General features: G+C 45.2%; 1 protein-coding gene across 3 annotated transcripts in view; it reads right to left on the reverse strand.

The window, feature by feature from the left end:
- Nucleotides 1-18,214, reverse strand: part of znf385c (zinc finger protein 385C) — a 136,708-nt gene that overhangs the window by 24,961 nt on the left and 93,533 nt on the right. For all 3 annotated transcript variants that reach the window (XM_030408205.1, XM_030408206.1, XM_030408204.1), the window contains one exon: nt 1,661-1,803. In XM_030408205.1, the coding sequence (XP_030264065.1) occupies nt 1,661-1,803 (143 nt within the window). The remainder of the gene's footprint in view (nt 1-1,660; nt 1,804-18,214) is intronic.

Here is an 18,214-nt window from a genome sequence, read left to right on the forward strand (position 1 = left end):
CACACACACACACACACACACACACACACACACACACACAAACAGACAATGGGTAGAGAGCTGGTGAGTAAAGGATCAAAGATACAAGCTTTTAATTCCAGGCACACAGGCAAGGTAAGCATCAGAGCCCAGGGCCTTCAAAACTGAACCGCTGGTTGCTGACCTTTGAAACAAATTAAAAAGGGTCTCATCTGCAGCAACGCTGATTCCGAGGTGACAGCTAGCCACTCTGAGAGGTGAAACAATACTTGAATAAAGATTAGCACCCCAAAACTGAGGTAAGGCCTCAGGAGTACGGTTTATATGAGTATTGGAGGCTACAGTCTGGCAGAACAGAGTCAGAACAGATGAAGAATAATCTTTATTGGTCACACACAGTCATACCGCGTACAGAACTTTGAAACTTTGTTCCCAGCAGTTAACGTCCCTGAGGAGCAGTGGGTAGCCACCGTACGGCACCCGGTACCAACTCCAGGTCTATGCCAGTGCTTCAGCCAGGGACACTGACAGGACAATTAACCTAAAGTACATGCTTTGATGGTGGGGAAACGGGAGCAGCTCGAGAAATCCCACGTGAGCATGAGGAAATCATTCAAACTCCACACAAAAAGCCCCCTGACCCAGCTGGGAACTAAACCCAGGACATTTTTTGATTTGAGGTGACGGTGCATCTACTCAAAGACAGGAAGCTCGCCAACTAAACCATCGTACAGCTCAGCAAAGGAGGGCGCCATTAATGCTTACATCATGCTATTTCACAAGCATGAGCCGCTCACCCATGACTAGATGCATGCCATCTCCTGTGAGATGAAGACAGTTGACTTCAGGATGAGAAGTATTATACTTTTTCATTTGTTTCCTTCACTTCAGTGTTTTGTAAAGGTTCTTGTAATGTTAAAACGCCCAAAGCAGCAGTGCTGGCTCGGGCATGTATGAGCTGACCAATCCGAGCTGCCTTAAAGGGACAGGATCGTTTCAGACAGAGGGGGAATACAAGGCTGCTTTAAATTAAACTGATGTGTTTTTTTGAGCATTAAAGCATTTAAATCTATTCTAGTAGTAACCCAAAGAGAAATTATGAACCTGAAATTGAATGAGCATAATATGTCCCCTTCAAACTGCTCACTACAAGGTCCGTGGATTATCTTGAGTGACTCGGCCAGGATCTCTGAGAAAGACACACTGCCGTCAAGCTCTCCAAAGATGTGTCGAGCGCCAGAGCTCAAGTGGTCTCTCTTCAATTACATTCAAAAGAAGGCAGACATCTCCACAGCCTACAATCTCAATAAATAGCATGACAGCTGGGAGGAAGAACATCCGTTAATATGTTTGCATGCTTTTCTTTTTATCAACACCACCGACTGAGTGATAGCTGTCTCACATTCCGGCACTACACTAACACTTTCAAAGTGTATGGAAGAGGAAAAGAGACATTTTGTTCTCAAACTCAAAATAGCAGCTTAACAGTAAACAGTTAACAGTAAACTCGCAAAAAGATTTATTTCCCCTCACACGATATTTTCCGCTGGATCTAATTAGGCGATCCTGAGCTCAACTGGAAACCTTTATTGTCGCTGATGAAAGTCGTGGATTAATTGGTTGCACTTTAATTCTCCTGCTCATCTAAATGATAGCAGGTGCCACAGAGCACAGCACTCACCGTGTTGAAGTTGGGAAAGAGGCTGAGGGGAGAGGATCCATTGAGTCTGAAGGGCAGGAGGTGTTTGAGGTCCAGCTGAGGTTGCAGAGGCCGTCCCGGGACAGGGAGGGACGCCAGAAGGGGGCTGCCCTGGGCTGACGTACCTGGACAACACACAGAGATAGATGTTGGAAGTTAAGAAACGACCGGGAAACATTAACATGAGTGACATTTTTGTATCAGGAGTGGAACTGCGCCAGTGGCTTCCGAAAGGTCACACGCTGCGCTCAGAGGAGGCCCGACTTTGATTTATTTGATACCTGAGGCACTGTTACACCTCCATTTGACACCCAACACACATTGCACAACTCCAAGGTGCGCGTGCGAGCGTGCTTGTGAGCGGGCGCGTGCCTTTTATCTGGGGCGAGGTGTGTTAGAATTTGTGTGTTTTGTGTTTTTATACGGACAAAAGAAGCCGGTGTACATGTGTGTTTGGGGGGAGGGAAGGGCAGTTGCGTTGGAGACTTAATACTCCCATCACCCCAATTGCCCGAGCTGATCCCCCAAGGACACACACCTACCGTCATGTACATACACACACACACACACATACACACACAAACACATCATTTAATTACTGATTTATTGGCTGAGGAAAGGTGCCCGCGCGAAGGGAAGATGGGAGATATCGGATTTCAAATGGACCAGGGATGAAGAGATTTCTAATTTTCCGCTTGGCTGCGTTTCAGTGGACCGGTGCGCTCACCGGTGCGCAGGCACTTATCCCGGCACCAGGATCAATCACTGGTGTCAGCTGCAGGTCACCGTGGCCACCCCAAAGTACGCCTATCATGCGAGCCCCGGTGCCGCACACACACATACACTGTGAGGCCGGTTGACTTGCGCGTGTGTGATAAGGAACACCACAGGCAGGAAAATAAAGAAAAAAGCCGTAACTGACCTTGAAATACACCAGCAGCTTAGAAATAGAAATGATTTGCCAAAAAATAGCTACTTCTCAAGATAGGAGAGGGAGTGCAAGATCTCAAAGACAGATGGTGGGACACAAAAATGAAACGCTGAAGACAGAAACACTGTCTCGAAAAATTGGTAATATTTACATGGTTACGATCGCACAGTGTACGGTGCTTCCCTGCATGTGAATCCATCGGGGTGAAGTCTTAGAAAAGGAAGCGAATCAAAGACGCATTGAACCACATTTCAAGGAAAAACAACAGGCTTGATAACCAAAGGCCTGTTGTTTAACCTTGAAACACCGTCCAATGTCGCTCTGGATTAAACTACTCATTTTAATTACAGTTGTTACTCAGTCAGGAAGCAGTGAAATGGTAAAGATTTGTCAGATCGCCTACATTTCCATGAACGTGCACCCCAGAACACAGCAGTACGACATCTGAGCCTCCTAACCTCGTCAAGAGGAAAAATGGCCGCACTGGCTCTGGGACATCATTCTTTGAAAAGCTGCACAGGTTGGATGAAATATAGAGTTAATCCACTTTTGCTCACCTAAAGACCGCTCAAACATGGCAGCGAAAACATCACAGTCTACAAAACATCTGATGAAATAAAGTGCAGCGATTTAACGTTTTGCACTGCTTCCTCCTGTTTGTTGTGGAATATTACACTATTTTTATTTTCTTAGAATTGCATTTGAGGTTGTGCCGGATAATGATATGGCTCTGTGGCCTGTGTGAAGTACAGAACAGAGTGATAGACGGGGGCCCTCTCAGTAGTCTGGCCCATGGCTTTCTGCGGCTTGGCAGGAGTTGCAGCCATGACGCGGAGTGTGTGCGGTTGGTGTGTGTGTGTGTGTGTGGGGGGAGCTGAAAGACTGAAGCTCTGAGCATATGCTCCTCAGTGCTGGGCTCAAGCTTTGCCTTTGCCATGTGTGGGCTCTCCTCTGCTGTCTGTCTGACACCCAGCATGAAGCAGCACAGGACGGACGCAGCCTACAGACACGTGGGCAGCAGCCGGCGGGGGATCGCTCACAACACACAGCACACAGAAAGAAAACGAGGAGAAGCTGAGTCTTCTCTTGGCTGGGCTATCAGAGGAAAGAGCTGGGCTTGCAGGGAGGACAGTTATCAGCTGATAGTGCTTCCCCACCTCTCTGTGGCTCCCTAGGCAGCTTATTAAATCAGGGGCTGGCTGTTTGCCTCCTTGGATGATAACACTGCCGCGGAAGCACAGCCTGAATCCAGGCATGTACGACAGCGAGCGAAGGAGTGTGTGCGCTCGGCTCGGATGTACGAGACAAGTATCACTGGCGCGCACACAAACGCATACAAACAGAACTGCCTACGCACCTCTGAAAACAAATAGCTCCCAGGGCGAGGGGGAAGTCAATATAACAGTCACATAAGATGCACCATGCGCAAACACACACAAAATCAAACAAGGTATAATTTTGCACTTGGCACATATTGTGTTTGATTCCAGTAGGCCTGCTCTTTAAAGCAACATACAGTTTTGAGCGTTCAAGCACATTTTTTCCATCAAAAGGGGAGGAGGGCTTTTTTCAGCCTGCAGCCACTGATAACCTCCTTCTATCACACTGCGTCATTTTCCACTCATTTGATGTTGTGCACATATGTGCGTTTGCATGTGAATCTGTGCACATATGTTTCTCTCGGTCCAGAGTCATGTCTGCGCCGGGGCTCAGATGTATTTACGCCTCGCTTGTGGTCCGAGGTCCAGACGGCCACTGGCAGTCGAGTCGAGGCCTGAGACCAAATGTCCGGCCTCCTTCTCTTCCCCTCCCCGATGACTTTGCTAACGGATCTGACTGTCTCCGCCAGTCTTTCCCCAGGCGGGCCTCCTCCTCCTCCAGCCATCACAACAACGCATTCCTCCCTCTCATGACTCACTGGGCTTGGTTACACAACAGCCGGCGTCACATCGCATCTACTCGGATGTGAGTATGTCTGTGTGGTGCAGCCGAGCCACGGAATTCAAACATTGATTTTTCAATTATTTCCTGCTTGCTGATCTAAGAAAATAATGGAGTCCAATGCACACAAGCAAACAGGCTGACTCTTCCCTCCTCATTCCTCCTCTGCTATAACAGAATTAGCCACACAATCCTTTAGTCCTTTTACTGTTATTCTCTCGTCATCACTCCAGTGCTCCCTTAGGTTTTTGACAAATTGCCTTTTCTCACATCTAAATACCTCCACCCCACCCCCGTGCTCTGCACATCCCCGCTCGCTGCTGCTGAGCAGCACAGAGAGGAGAAAAGCAGAGGGTCGGGGAGGAGAGAAAACTGCCTTTCTATTTGTGGCCCGGTGTAATTATGTGGGATAGATGCTGGCACAGCAGGGTCTTGGAGTTGGGTGAGTGGATCTCCACCGTGTTTATCCTTTTGCCTGTTGCTGTCTGGCTTCCCGAAGACAGCCCACGATTTCACTTTACGGTGAACTTGAAACTTTAACTTAAAACGGGTGCCTTTTGACGACTGTCCTCCCACGAAGAGCATCAGCATAAGTCGCTTGAGAAAGTGCCCCGAAACCACGTACATTCAAGTGATAAAGGCTTTTATTAGCTGTAGTCAGACGAAGGAGTGAGTTGAGCTTATTAAAGATCAACACAGCCAGTGTAGGGAGGAGGTTGGGGGAAGGTTGAGTCAACAAAACTTCAGACTGGGCACAGGAGATGGTTAGTTGTTTCCTGTTTGCAACCCAAAAGTCAACATTTCCAGCCATGACAGCGTCGGCTGGTAATGTTTTCTAGGCCTCGACCATCTGATCCACAGCCGCCCCTGTGAAGGTGAATAGACAAGAAAGGAAGATGGGTGTTGTCTGACTCATTAGTATATGAGAACTCATGTAATAATGTATTAATGACCACAGAGTATTCAGGTGTCGGAAGAGGGTCTTGTTGACAGGCTGGTATGACCCCATCGCACAATTGACTCCGGTTATGGTGACATGAAAGCAGGCATGAGCAGAAGCGGTGCCAGCCTGATGGGATTGCCAGTCAGCCTCCATTTTCCTGGGACATTTTGTGCCGAAAAGAAGAGTGAAAGTGGGGTTTCACAGGGAACCAATCCAAATGCTGATGGGGTCAACATTTACTTCGTATCGGCAAAAGATCAGGTCAACCAGTATCTCTAGATCCCTCAACCTATCCTATCATTTGATGGCAGTTTAGCCTCTGGGGAAAATTGCTAATGTAGCCAGTGGAGATCCGGATAACGGACATCTGGACCAAGACTGCCTTCCCTTTATGGTCCGATTAGCAACTTGTTTTAGGTCCATAAATCCATTCTGGCTTACCTCTGTCAACACAACTTCCATATGAATGGTGATACATTTCTTAACAAAACTTATCAAAGCTTAATCACTGTCAGACAGTAGACAATGAGGTCCAGGATTGCATTCTGTCCAATGCCATGCACCTTTTGTTCTCTCCATGGACCGTTTACCTGCAGGCAACCAACGTCAGTACAACTGACTGCAAACTGTAACCAGAATGAAATAAATGTATTCTTCACAGTGATTTGTAACAGTTTCGGCATAGCACAGACAAGTCATTCTGCCAATATGGCCCTCAGATCAGAAAACCCTTCTATGTGTCGTTCTGGAGTGAATGGACAAACAATGCCATTCTTTGGATTCTGGTCTATGCTTCAAGTAGAAATAATACGTCTTTTCTGGAAGAGTTTTTAAAAAAATGTTTTCATAAAATAATCTTTTCTTTCCTTTTTACTATAGAGAGCCAAAAGTCACATCACTGTCTCTGTAGCTCACCGATTGGCCCAAATAACTGGATTAGGCTCAATCCGTTTCAAGCAGAGGTTTTCCAGAATTACAGTTTGCAGCACAAACTGAGTCGACAAGATTTATTCTCGCCTCATAAGGTTTGTTGTTCTTCGTCTGGGGTCCAGACTCCAGAATGGCTGACCTCTCTTTGTCACCATCCCTCGCCCACAGAGACTAAACACACAATGACACTGTACCGCTGCTAGCGTTGCACCCGAGCGGACCCCCAAGGATACTTGTGACTTTGGCTGCGCTGCTTGTATAAAAGACAAAGGGCCGCTTGTTCAGGTAAAATAACACACAAGACCTCTGCGGCTGCCTTCAACAACCACAGCAGAGAAGGGAAACTAAGAGAAATCCTTTGCACTGTGCAGTTTTCTCGTTGAGAAAACACAATGAAATCCTTTGAGTAAGCACGTTTTTATGGAACACACGAAAGATGGAGATGACTTTGTCTCTGGCTTGTGTTTTTCTTCTTCTTTTTGCATGGACCAGTGATTATTGGATCAATGGAGTAAGAGCCGCTGTCTTTGTTGATTTCTTCAGGATTTAAGGTCATTATGCAGCAAAATCTCTCTCAGCTGCGACTGCCTGCTGAGTAACAGTTGGACTGTCAGCTAGACCTTCGCCACAAGGCCTCTGATCTGATTATCCAGCTGTGATAATGAATATGTAAACTTCTAAAACTTGAATGCGTTGAATGGGAATTTGTGAGGGAAAATTGCTGACCGGTGAAATGATGAGCACTAAGTGCAGGCACAATACGAGCGTAATTACTCCGCGCCATGTGGATGGTTCTGTCTTCGGTTGCCAAGTACACATAATAACCTCTCTTTTTGGTGACGTTCGGCACGGTCTTCATAGCCCAGCAGTCCTGACACACACAGACACACACCGAGAGTCATAACAGGATGCTGCTCATTGTGCATCTGCCACACTATTGCCAGATAGTTTCACCATCCCCCAGCCGCCCCCCGCGAACCCTCCCAGCAGCCTCCGACTAGGTGGCTGATGGGACTGGATCCGACACGGGAGGAAGAGCCGGCGACTCTCCGAATAAATATCGAACTGTAGCTTTTTCGGTTACAATAACCCAACCAACCAAGCCTTTTTTTAAAACCGAGGTATGAAATCACCCAAGACATGCCACGCATACAAATGGCTGTCTCCCACGCTCTGTGCCTGGAAACTGTAAATTGGCCTCATGGTGTATTAGAGACTCACAGCCATTTGAGGGCATGAAATGACATTGCACTGCCTCTGGATGTCCAAATGTACTCCACAGAGATACAGAGAGAGAGAGAGAGAGAGAGAGTGAAAGACAAAAGAGGGAGGGAGAGGGGAAGTGACTCTCAACAGCCAATTAGCTTCCGCTTGATCAGGAGGTGGTGTGAGGGCCACCGTGGGAACCATTATAGCATGGACTGAGAGCATTAACCACAATCAGTTTTAATTAAAGACCGGCGCTTTTTTATTCCTCCCAATTCCTCCTTTCAATTCGATTTTCCACTCCCCTCCTCAAGTATGATGATAATCTGCAAACCTGAGTTTAAAGATGGGATGTTAGGGGACTGATGGTTAGATGAAACCGTGCAGAGATGCTGACGGAGCAATTAGGACAATTTGATTGGTTCAGTTGCATGAAACAGTCAAGAATGATTATGTTTCTCTCCAGCTGCAGATATGACCTCATTGCGATGCACAGAGCGTTATTCTAAACATGCAAACCTGGAAAATGGCCAAATTAATGCATTACTCTAACCCCCGCTTTTGCTTTCAGAATTGACCTTTGAAGACTTTTATGTGTGAGAGCCACTTTTCTGTTTCGGTGAGAGAAAACCATTCTGGATGGCATGCAATTTAAAGGTTTTCTACAAAGAAGCCTCTCATTTTGTCCCCTGCTTCCTCTCTCGTCTGTCATTTCCTCGCCTTACCTTTAAAAGCCTCTAAAGTTGTTTATTTGAGTTATGTTTCTGCTCTTTTTTCTGGGTCACTCGGCATGTCGTGTTGGCTGCACCGCGCTTGCATGTGTGTGTACCGGGGTGTGTAAGTTGATGACTGCGTGTGCAGCGCATGACGATTTGTATTCAAGGGTGTGTGTGTGTGTGCAGCGGGCGGATGCAGCTTCTGCGTTGAATATGTGCGATGAATATATGTGAGCGGAACAGAGCTCCAACTTCATGCCCTGTTTGATGTCCTACGCGTCGGCCTGTCCTAACACGTTTATCTACACGATGAATGTTCTTTCCGGCAGAGATCGTGGACGTTGCGAAAATTTTCATACGAGGATTATATCTAATCTCAGCACCTCATTTCCTATTTTAACATAATCTGCTCTTTAAAAAAAAAAACCTGTCATGTGTAGTTCTGCCCTCCTTTCTCCTCCTTTCCCCTGGATTGCAGGAGGTGGCAGACTGCTCCATGTGGCCCGATTATATGCAAGGCTAAGCACAGTTTGACCCGCGACTGAAAATAGAGCGCTCTCAGGAAGGGGGATGACTTCATACATTTTCTTCCACGTGCGCTCACACACTGAATCCACTGGATTTCTTTTACCTTTCTGTCAAATCCCGAAAAAACCTCCTGCTAGCTCACGTAAAGTTTCACCAGTGGGGTTTTTAGGTGCTTCATTAATCACAGAACACAAAGTGAAAAAAAGAAGAATGAAGTGAGATGAGTGTGCAGGAGAGTTATAAGCAGATTTAGACCTCAGGCAGCTCCGCCACGGTGTGGACAAGGGTGTGCAGAGGCTAATTTACAGCCTATAAATAAAATATGACCTGACATTGGAGTTTAAATACGATCGATAAGCAGCCTGTGGCTTCGTACAACAAGGTGAGAGTTCAAATTCAATTATGAGAAGAACGTGCAGAAGGAGAGGTGAGGTCAGGACGACCCTGAATTACTCAAATTTGTCTGTTTTCTTATTATTATAATATTTTTTGACATTATAAGATGGAAAATATTTTGAAAGGGGACCTATTATGCTTTTTCGTAAATTCCCTTTAGTGTATCATTATTTTCTCTTTGCATGTATAAAAAAAAAGCCCAAAGTCGGCACTAACTGTAACTCCTCTCTCACATGGAAAAAACTACCCCTGAAACACCTCATCAGTAGTCCTGATCACACTTCACACTTCATGTGCATCATTTTTGCCTATATTCATGGTAAGCTAACTGGAAGCTAAAACCAGAACAGAGCGGTGCTGTCACAGGCACGTGTGAGCTGACCAATCAGAGAAAGGGGGGTTAAGATGGAGCATCTCTGGACAGCAAGAGAGAACTGATGAGTTTTTTTTTTTTAGCATAACAGCATGTAAGCCAATCCTAGTAGTAACCCAAAATGAGCATAATATGTCTCCTTTAAGGTCGCTGGCCTGAATGAATGATTTCTAAATTAAATATTTCAGCAGTATGTTTAGATCGACTGTAGAGAGTCGCAGCAGTCCGGCGTTGGTAACACAACCTCGCGGAGATGCCTCTTCTCCCAGGGACTGTCTATAATGAGCTCTGTCAGGCAAGCAGTGAGCAGTGCGTCGCTACAGAACCCAACCTGAGCAGAGGCGAGGCCCATCTGTCAAGCTGAGACGATAAGCCCGGAGCCATCCAGAAACAAATTGCTCAGCTTCCCCACTGTGGAGCCCTATGAGGCAGCGGGGGCTATGGGCGGGCAAAAGAGATGCCACTGATTTCCTGATGCTACACAGGAAAAAATAAATAAAAAAGAGGTGGAGAAGCAAAATATCAAACACATTAATCTATGCAGATGGTGCCTATGGCCAGCCATCTGCAGCTGTACACGGAACTTCAATGAGACGATAAACAGCAAAGAAAAAAAATCTCAAAAGAAACATCAGTTTTTGTTTTTTGGGCTTTCGAGCCTGAGGGGCGAGCAGTTTTAATAAGTCACCCACACTTTTCCTAATCTCCTCCCTTCGCTTTACAGAGATAATGACAGCTGTTGGACCTCTTCCCTCTGGGGTAATAGCAAAATAAACTTTTATAAGAGACTCTTTCAAAAAAGCGGGAAATGATCAGAGGAGAATGTGACAAACATCTGTCAGAGAGAGCAGCATTACCATCCTGCGGTGGCGTGTCAAAAACAAATCCAAACTAATTCAAAGTGATGCCGTACCCACACATATTGAAAAAAAACAACAACCCAGGTCTAAAAACTCTGCAGGATTGACAGGAACTCAGATGAGGTTCATATCCCCCAGCAAATTGAGTCATTTGCGAAAGTGGCATTAAGTACGACATCGTTTTTTACATGAATAAATATCAGGCTGGTCAACCAAGCGTCACACAGCCATCATGCCAACTGTGACAACTCATTACAAAATGATTAGATATGGTGTGCGAGCCCGGCGACTTGGATCCTCGAGGAAGAAGGAGTGCGGCGTACGTGAGAAAATAAGCGCAGGACAAGAGGACGCGTTCTAATTTTAACTCCTCAGCTGATGAGATGAGAAGAAGAGCGAGAGATGAAAAAACTTGCAGAGGCAGACAGAAAGGTGGTTAGGAGGCTGTGACGAATGCGAAATGAAAATCAAGTTGTAGCGGTGTTGAACACAGCCGAGCCATCCTCGACTGAATTTCTCATCAGAGACGAACAATGTCTCACAACACACACACGCACACACAAACACGCACGCACACACACGCACACACACACCTCACACACAGGAGAAAAGCTCTTTACAATTGATGATCATTTACACAGCTATTCTCTGAGATTCTTAGGTATCGCAGGCGAGAACCTTCCCTTTATTTATTTAAACGACACTAGCAAACTGCTCGCAGAGTAAATTGCACTGTACATTACTTGTGCATTATTACATTCATTGTTATGCAAAAGATCTCATGCTAAGCGAGTTGTTTTTGCAGTGAGCCAGTAAATTGCCTTTTTTTTCCGCTTGCCATCAAATGGCCTGCTGATCATCCACTCCCCATTCTACCTGAATTTGTTTTCCCACAAAATGTTTCTTTCCTCACTCATTCTGCCTTCACAGGTTCTTTGTTTCAGACTTTTCTTGAAACACACCTAATTTGAATTCTGCTTTCAGGCATGTGTCTACGGCCAATTAAAACTCTTAATGGAAATGTGTGCTGGCTATAAAAAGCAGAGCTTTCCAGTTCTTTTTAAGTCCTCGCTGTCGGGCCAGATACGTTTTTTTCCTACATTCGAACACAAGGCAGAGTATTCAGACACAGCTCTTAGATGATTTATTATTATATTATATGTAGAGCTACAACAGTCAGTTGATTAAATGATTAGTTGCCAACCAGTAAATTAATCTCATACTATGTTGATAGCCAATCTTTTTTTTTAAAGGAGACCTATTCATTTCGTCAGTGTGTTTTATATGTTCTTGTGTATGTAAAAGGTATTCAAACCAACAGAAGCTCCTCTCTCCCACAGAATACACTGCTCCTTAAACGCCTCGTCAGTAGCCCAGCCTTTAATTCTGTGACTTCATGACATCACACTAGATCACCATGTCACACATTTGCATAATTTTTGCCTGGTGGCTAGTTTGACATGTAAGATCTGATTTAGCACAGCTGCTCTGTTGTTGTTAGTGGTGTTGACTCAGACGTGTGTGAGCTGACCAATCAGAGTAGACTGGGTACTCGGTAGGGGGGTCTTAAAGAAACAGGAGCTAAAACAGACAGAGGGGCAAAACAGTGTTGCAGCACTGGACAGTTTGAGAAAACTGATGTGTTTTTTGAGCAATTAAGATTGTAAATGTATTCTTGTAGTATCCCAAAATAAAATGAAATACATGAAAATGAGCTCCTTTAAGAAAAAAAGGGTCAAAATTCTCTGAATGTGAATATTTTCTGGTTTCTTCACTCATCTGCGACAGTAATCAGAATATCTTTGGGTTGTGTCCAAAACAAGACATTTGAAGACGTCACCTTGGGCTTTGGGAAACATTTTTTTCCACACGGCAAAATCTGACAAACTGACTTTACTGACAAAAATCAAGAAAGAAACGATTGCCTCAAAATCACCAAGTAAAGGTGAGGATAATCTTAGGTCGTTCAAACGTATCGGTTTCCGGTCTTTTTCAAAGTAAAGTCATCTTTTAAAATTTACAGTGATATCTTACAGACCAAACTACTCATTGATTAATCGAGAAAATAATCGACATATTCATCAACAATAAAATAATCATTAGTTACAGCCTTGGTTAAATATCATGATATTTGAGCACAGGGAACAGAGATGCAGGTACCTTCAGACTACAGACCAGGACTGACTGATATAATAAAAGTCCTCCAGCTGTGAAGGTTAGCACAGTTGTAATGTATATTCAAAGACAACATACACAGTAGAAGGTCAAGATAAAAAGATAATTTTTATCATCTATATTCAATCAGGGACTTTATTGAAAGACTTTAAACCTGAAGTGTCTGTGCTAAGGTCGGCTGGAAGACGTGCCAATGTTAAAAACCAATTACCCTAAGGTTGCTTTTTAAAATGCCCTCACTCTCAATCAGCAGCGGCCTCGGAAAATGAATGAGCTAATTTTGCCCAACCTGGGCTGTAATTGTTTCAAATCAGCCTCATGCCTCAGCGTCACTGCCAGAATAATTGCTCATGAGCGTGAAGATTAATCTACGGCAGCACATCTGTGGGACTTAATTTACGGGTCGCGGTGCCATGCCTTGTGGATCCATTAGGCTCATTTGGTTTTCAATCCTGTGCAGCATATGCAGCTAAACAAAGGTGAAGTAATGGTGGGGAGTTGTCAGGAAACAAGCAAACACAATGCACAAACTGCTCAATATTTGTACACAGCCACATGCGCTTAGAATCCAGCACTTCTGTCAACACATGCATACAGTAGATAGCGAGCCGTGAAAACAGATGCAGAGCGACCTGTGCTCGTGAACTGCATGTGATCCGTGTGTGAGTACTGTTTCTAATCACATCTAAACACCTGCTAATAGAGGAGAAGAGTCAGTTCTAGACACAGTCAACACATTTTTGCAAAAGGAGGAAAAGTGTCACCATTCGCCTCAGCAGTGGCTGAGGAATCAGCACCAGGACTGCGAGCCACTTTCAGGCTGAGAGAGGACGGGCCGTTCGACAAGCTCTCTGAAGAGGAACAGCTGCAAGCTGCAAATTGGGAAGCCTTTGTGAGAAGCTGCTCCGTCCTTTGTTGTCGTCTTCCTCCTCTCCTCAAAGTGCTGGCATGCAGATGTCTCCTCTCATTCCTCATGTGTAATTACAAAGATGGGAGAACGCCATAAAGGGATGATTCTTCATATGAGGCATTGTACTGCAGGCGGCACACCCGAGCCAGGCAGCCGGGGCGTTTTTAAATAGGAAAACTTCACAGCAAAGGATTTAACGCCTCACGCTACCTCCTCGCTTCCTCGTGCTCCCAAACCCTCGCCAGCACGACGCATGAGACACGATAATGTGGTTGAAAAACAATCAATGTGACCACCCATGGTGGTGTAACATAGCCTCAACTTCAGCCTTAGCGCCCTTCAGCTCTGCCCGGCTGCAGAGAAGAGACATGAGGCCGAGCAGATAAGGATTCTTATCAGAGCCAGTGCAGGTGTTTGGAGGAGCGAGGCCGTAACAGGATTCCTAAGTTGCTATTGGTGGCAGGATTGCACTTCACGTGAAGAGAGTAAGAAAAGAAGCGCGTGAGGGATGGATGGGTGCGGGTGGGGATGGGAGTTGTGCATATGCGTGTGTGTGTGGTGGCGTGTGAGCTGGTGGCCAGGGTGTTATAATTGTGAATCCCCTCAGAGTGCAGCGGTACAGCGCCTCTTAGACACCTGCTGGTGTGGCGATAAGGAGTGAAAAGCAATCACTCCAGCTACCCAGCAGCCTCAACTGGCATCTCACTGCTTCTCAACCTGCTGCTTGGGTTTTTTCTCTCCAATATAACTGGCTCTCTGTTATAGGTCAGGCTCCCCCTGCGGACTGTTACCTTGGGGAGGGGATGATGGGAAACAGGAGAGGAGAGAGGAGAAGGAAATAATGCCGAGGGGAGACTCACTCCTAACGGTTAGCCCAGTTAAGAGCGCATGCGGTCCGACTGTATCGACACAAACCTGCTACAAGTCCACAGCAGTGTGTGTGTGTGTGTGCGTGGCAGAAGTTTCTCGTGCCTCCACAGGCTGCCATTTCAAAACTAACTTTCCCACCCGCAGAGGTCAAGGACACGCGGTCTGGCTCCGAACGGGTCCTCAGACTCTCTGGAGAGCGTTTCTCATTAGTGTGATTCCAGCTGAGGATTATAATGCGAATCCTTGGGATAAATCTTTGCTCGTCACGGAGAGACCATCAGCTGTTGCAGTCAACCAGCGCCGACTCCTGAATTATTCATTTTCTGTTTACAGCAGGCGACAGGTGCGTGACCTCTGTGATGAGAGCCCAGGGCGTCTGGGAGAAGTGGTGACAAGGGAGAAGGGGTTGGGGGAGGCACTCGGGGGAGGGGAGGTGGAGGTGGAGGAGGAGGGGGGGTCGACTCAGAGGAAACTGCCAATTTGTCATACTCAGGAGCACGGTAAGGTTTCGGGGTGCTTCTGCTTTTCATGCTTTTTAATTCTGCGGCAGACTTTCAGGAGCGGCTGCATGGGAGGCTTTTTTGAAGGGAGAGTGGAGGATGCAGTCGCCAAGTTTTCTTTCTTTGGGTGGGCGGGGGGAAGCAAGTAAGGTGAAATTACTGTTCCCCAAAATGTTAAGAGCGAAACTCAGGGCGGCAAGGGGGGTTGGGGAGGTCTGCCAAGGCTGAGCTGCACGCCGTCTGAGTGGCATTTACTGTAACCTTTCCCCTGGCTTTTAATAACCAGCGCAGAAACAGCAGAAACACGGATCACTGCGATTCACGGGGGAGCGCTGCAGATTGCAAACGCACCCCATCGCTCGTGGACACACAGAGCCCATAAACACTACGAGGTCGAAAACAGAAAACTGTGTTTCAGCGCCGTGAAAACGTAAACGTCAGAATGAGAGAGAGCTGGCCCTTAAATATATGGCCTTATCATAATATTGCAATATTTTTTTCTCAATACACAATATGTATGTGTGCACCAACATGCACAGGCTGCCAATCCGGCTAACAAACACAAAGATTTTAACACACACACAGAAAGTTTTACTTTACTGTCTAGCCAGGATGTCACAACTATATCTGCATAAATTAAAAAAGTTGTCTGCTGCTATAATAATGTTCACAATCTCTTCAGGTAAACAAAATAAGCTCTAGCAGAAACCTATTTTCCTGACTAAACAGAAACATACAACATACACTGTCCGTGAATTCTTCTGTCATTGAAGTAAGACGAGCTTTATTGCCTCTAACTCAAAAAAGAACAGCAGGGAGATAAGCTGCCCGCCATTTATTCTACATTAATGGATGCAAGATGATTTATAATTACCTTATTTCAGTTTGTCTTAACTTCAAACGATGTTCACAAAAAAAAAGAGATGTGTCCTATATAACTAAATTTAACAAAAGTGATTGCAGTATGTACTGATGTTTTGCCATCTGAAGAGTTCAAAGCGTATATTTTTGTTTAACGGGCTAAATCGCACAACGTATTTATTTTGACCAAGATAATCGTGATATCACATTTTTATCGTATCGTCCAATGCCTAGTGGTCTTCGTAAAACACACTTCTGTCAAACTCAACATTAAAACTAATTAAAACTCACAAAGTTACATAATTGTACGATAATGAGGTCTTTAAAAACAGGCAGTTACGCCATATCACGATATAACGATATCAGTAAATCACAGCTGATATACTGTCTCCTACCAAGATAACATACACATATCGCCCGGTCTGTGTATTAGAGCACAAATGAGACGTAGTAGCAGAGATGTATAAAAGAGGACAGAAAAAGCAAAAGAAACAGGGAGAAACTGACAAATAGACATGCTAGAGGCTGGAACTAGGCGGATGTTGTCAAAAAACACAGGCACCCCGTCGGGTTTGTTTAGTTTAACACCAAAGAGATTCCAAAGTGAATCACAGGAATTCAATCTGGTTCACTCAGCCTGAACAATAGTCTCTGACACCTGATAGCTCGAGAATAAGCCTCCCATTTATGCACACATATTGATGTGGACATCTGCATGAACAGAGACACACACACACACACACACACACACACACAATACACAAGAATGCATGCAAAAGCAAACAGGCGCACACGCTCTCCCTCTACAGAGTGATGCATGGGTTTCACCTTCAGGCAACTGGGGGGAAGAGATAGACATTTCTCCCCTTCGGCCAACTCCTGCTTCAGACAAAATAACAAACGGCTGAATGATATAGTGAGCTGTCCCCTCTGGTTGCGATGTGGGAATGGAACCACAGCTCTGAGACAGCAGCTACAAATGGCCCGTCTCTATGAGCGCTCTCTCTTTCTCTCTCTCAGCTGTGCATCCACGGAGACCTTGGCAGATCTCAAAGACAGATTAATCTCGATTGAAAGTTGCTGAAGTGTCCTCAAGCGTCAAAGCATTACTACTTATCGCAGGAGAGCGCGGTGGAGTCGAGCCAATGAAAAGGCAGAACATAAACTCAGGGGGTCATTGGGGATGGACGGACGCCCACAAAGCGGCCGACACTGTTAAGTGCACAATCACTAGATTCAGCCCTCATCATGAGAAATCTTGATTTAACAGTCCTCTGCCCAGCTGGCCTGTGGTAAGCCTTGTTGGAACTGCATGAATCTCATGTTTCCACCACTCGTACCAGCATGAGTCTCGCAGTATTTGGCTGCAGAAAGAAACTCTTCCTCTCATATCCACTTAAATCATTGGGAAGACGATTTTATTGTGGCATTTTAACATTACCGCTTCACTGCGCACCGTGTGTGTGTGTGTGTGTGTGTGTGAGACAAGTAGCTGTTCATTTCTCAAACATAAGTGTGCAGTAAAACATATGGGAATTAAAACTTTTGCCAACAGCTTAATGCAAATATTTGTTTTATTAAAGTGGAAACAGACAATTGTCTTGCCCTCAAGTCTCCAAGTCGTATTATTGCTGGCGCCGATGCTGAAAAGACAGCCGGGTCGCTTTCTGTTTTCCACAGAGTAGAAACTACCGACAACACAGGACAAAATGTGAGTGTATTTATTCATTTAGTCTCTAATGGAGAATGACAGCAGATAGAAATGACGCCAGGCTGCCAGCCTGACTGGATCGCCAGCCAGCTTGAATTTTTCCAGGAGATCTGGTGCCAGGTGGCAGAAAAAAATAGAATAGTAAAAGGATCTAAATGCTGGTGGTGTTATTATTTTATAGCCGTTACACTGTGCAATCAACATTTTCATCAAAAAAACACATACGCACAATCCCCAAACACACAATCGTCTACCATCTGAATCGTCTGGATTTGGGGGATATCCAAAGAAGCCAGTGGACATCTGGATAACGAACGTCTGGAACCAGACTTCCTCTTCTGTGCGTCATCCTCAATATTCGCTTCATGATATGTTGAATCAAAAAACATGTCTATCGCCAGTTTAAGAGCTCAATATTCCTAGTTTTGCCACTTGTAAGCAGTGAATCTGTTTTTTTTTTTTAATTCATAAAATCAGATCTATATACAATCAAAGTCTCCAAGTATTAATTTAATCCTCAAAGACTTATCTGAGTAAAACAATCCTTCCCATTCATCCAACTTCCATCGGACTGTTGTTAAATCCTGATTGGTGCACCGAATTTGATGACATCACCTTTTTAAAAACTAATTCCCGCCCACTTTAAACCCCTCAGAATCACTGCTAAGACAATATACACAAATAC

The sequence above is a fragment of the Sparus aurata genome, chromosome 23, assembly GCF_900880675.1.
Source record: "Sparus aurata chromosome 23, fSpaAur1.1, whole genome shotgun sequence".
NCBI lineage: Eukaryota > Metazoa > Chordata > Actinopteri > Spariformes > Sparidae > Sparus > Sparus aurata.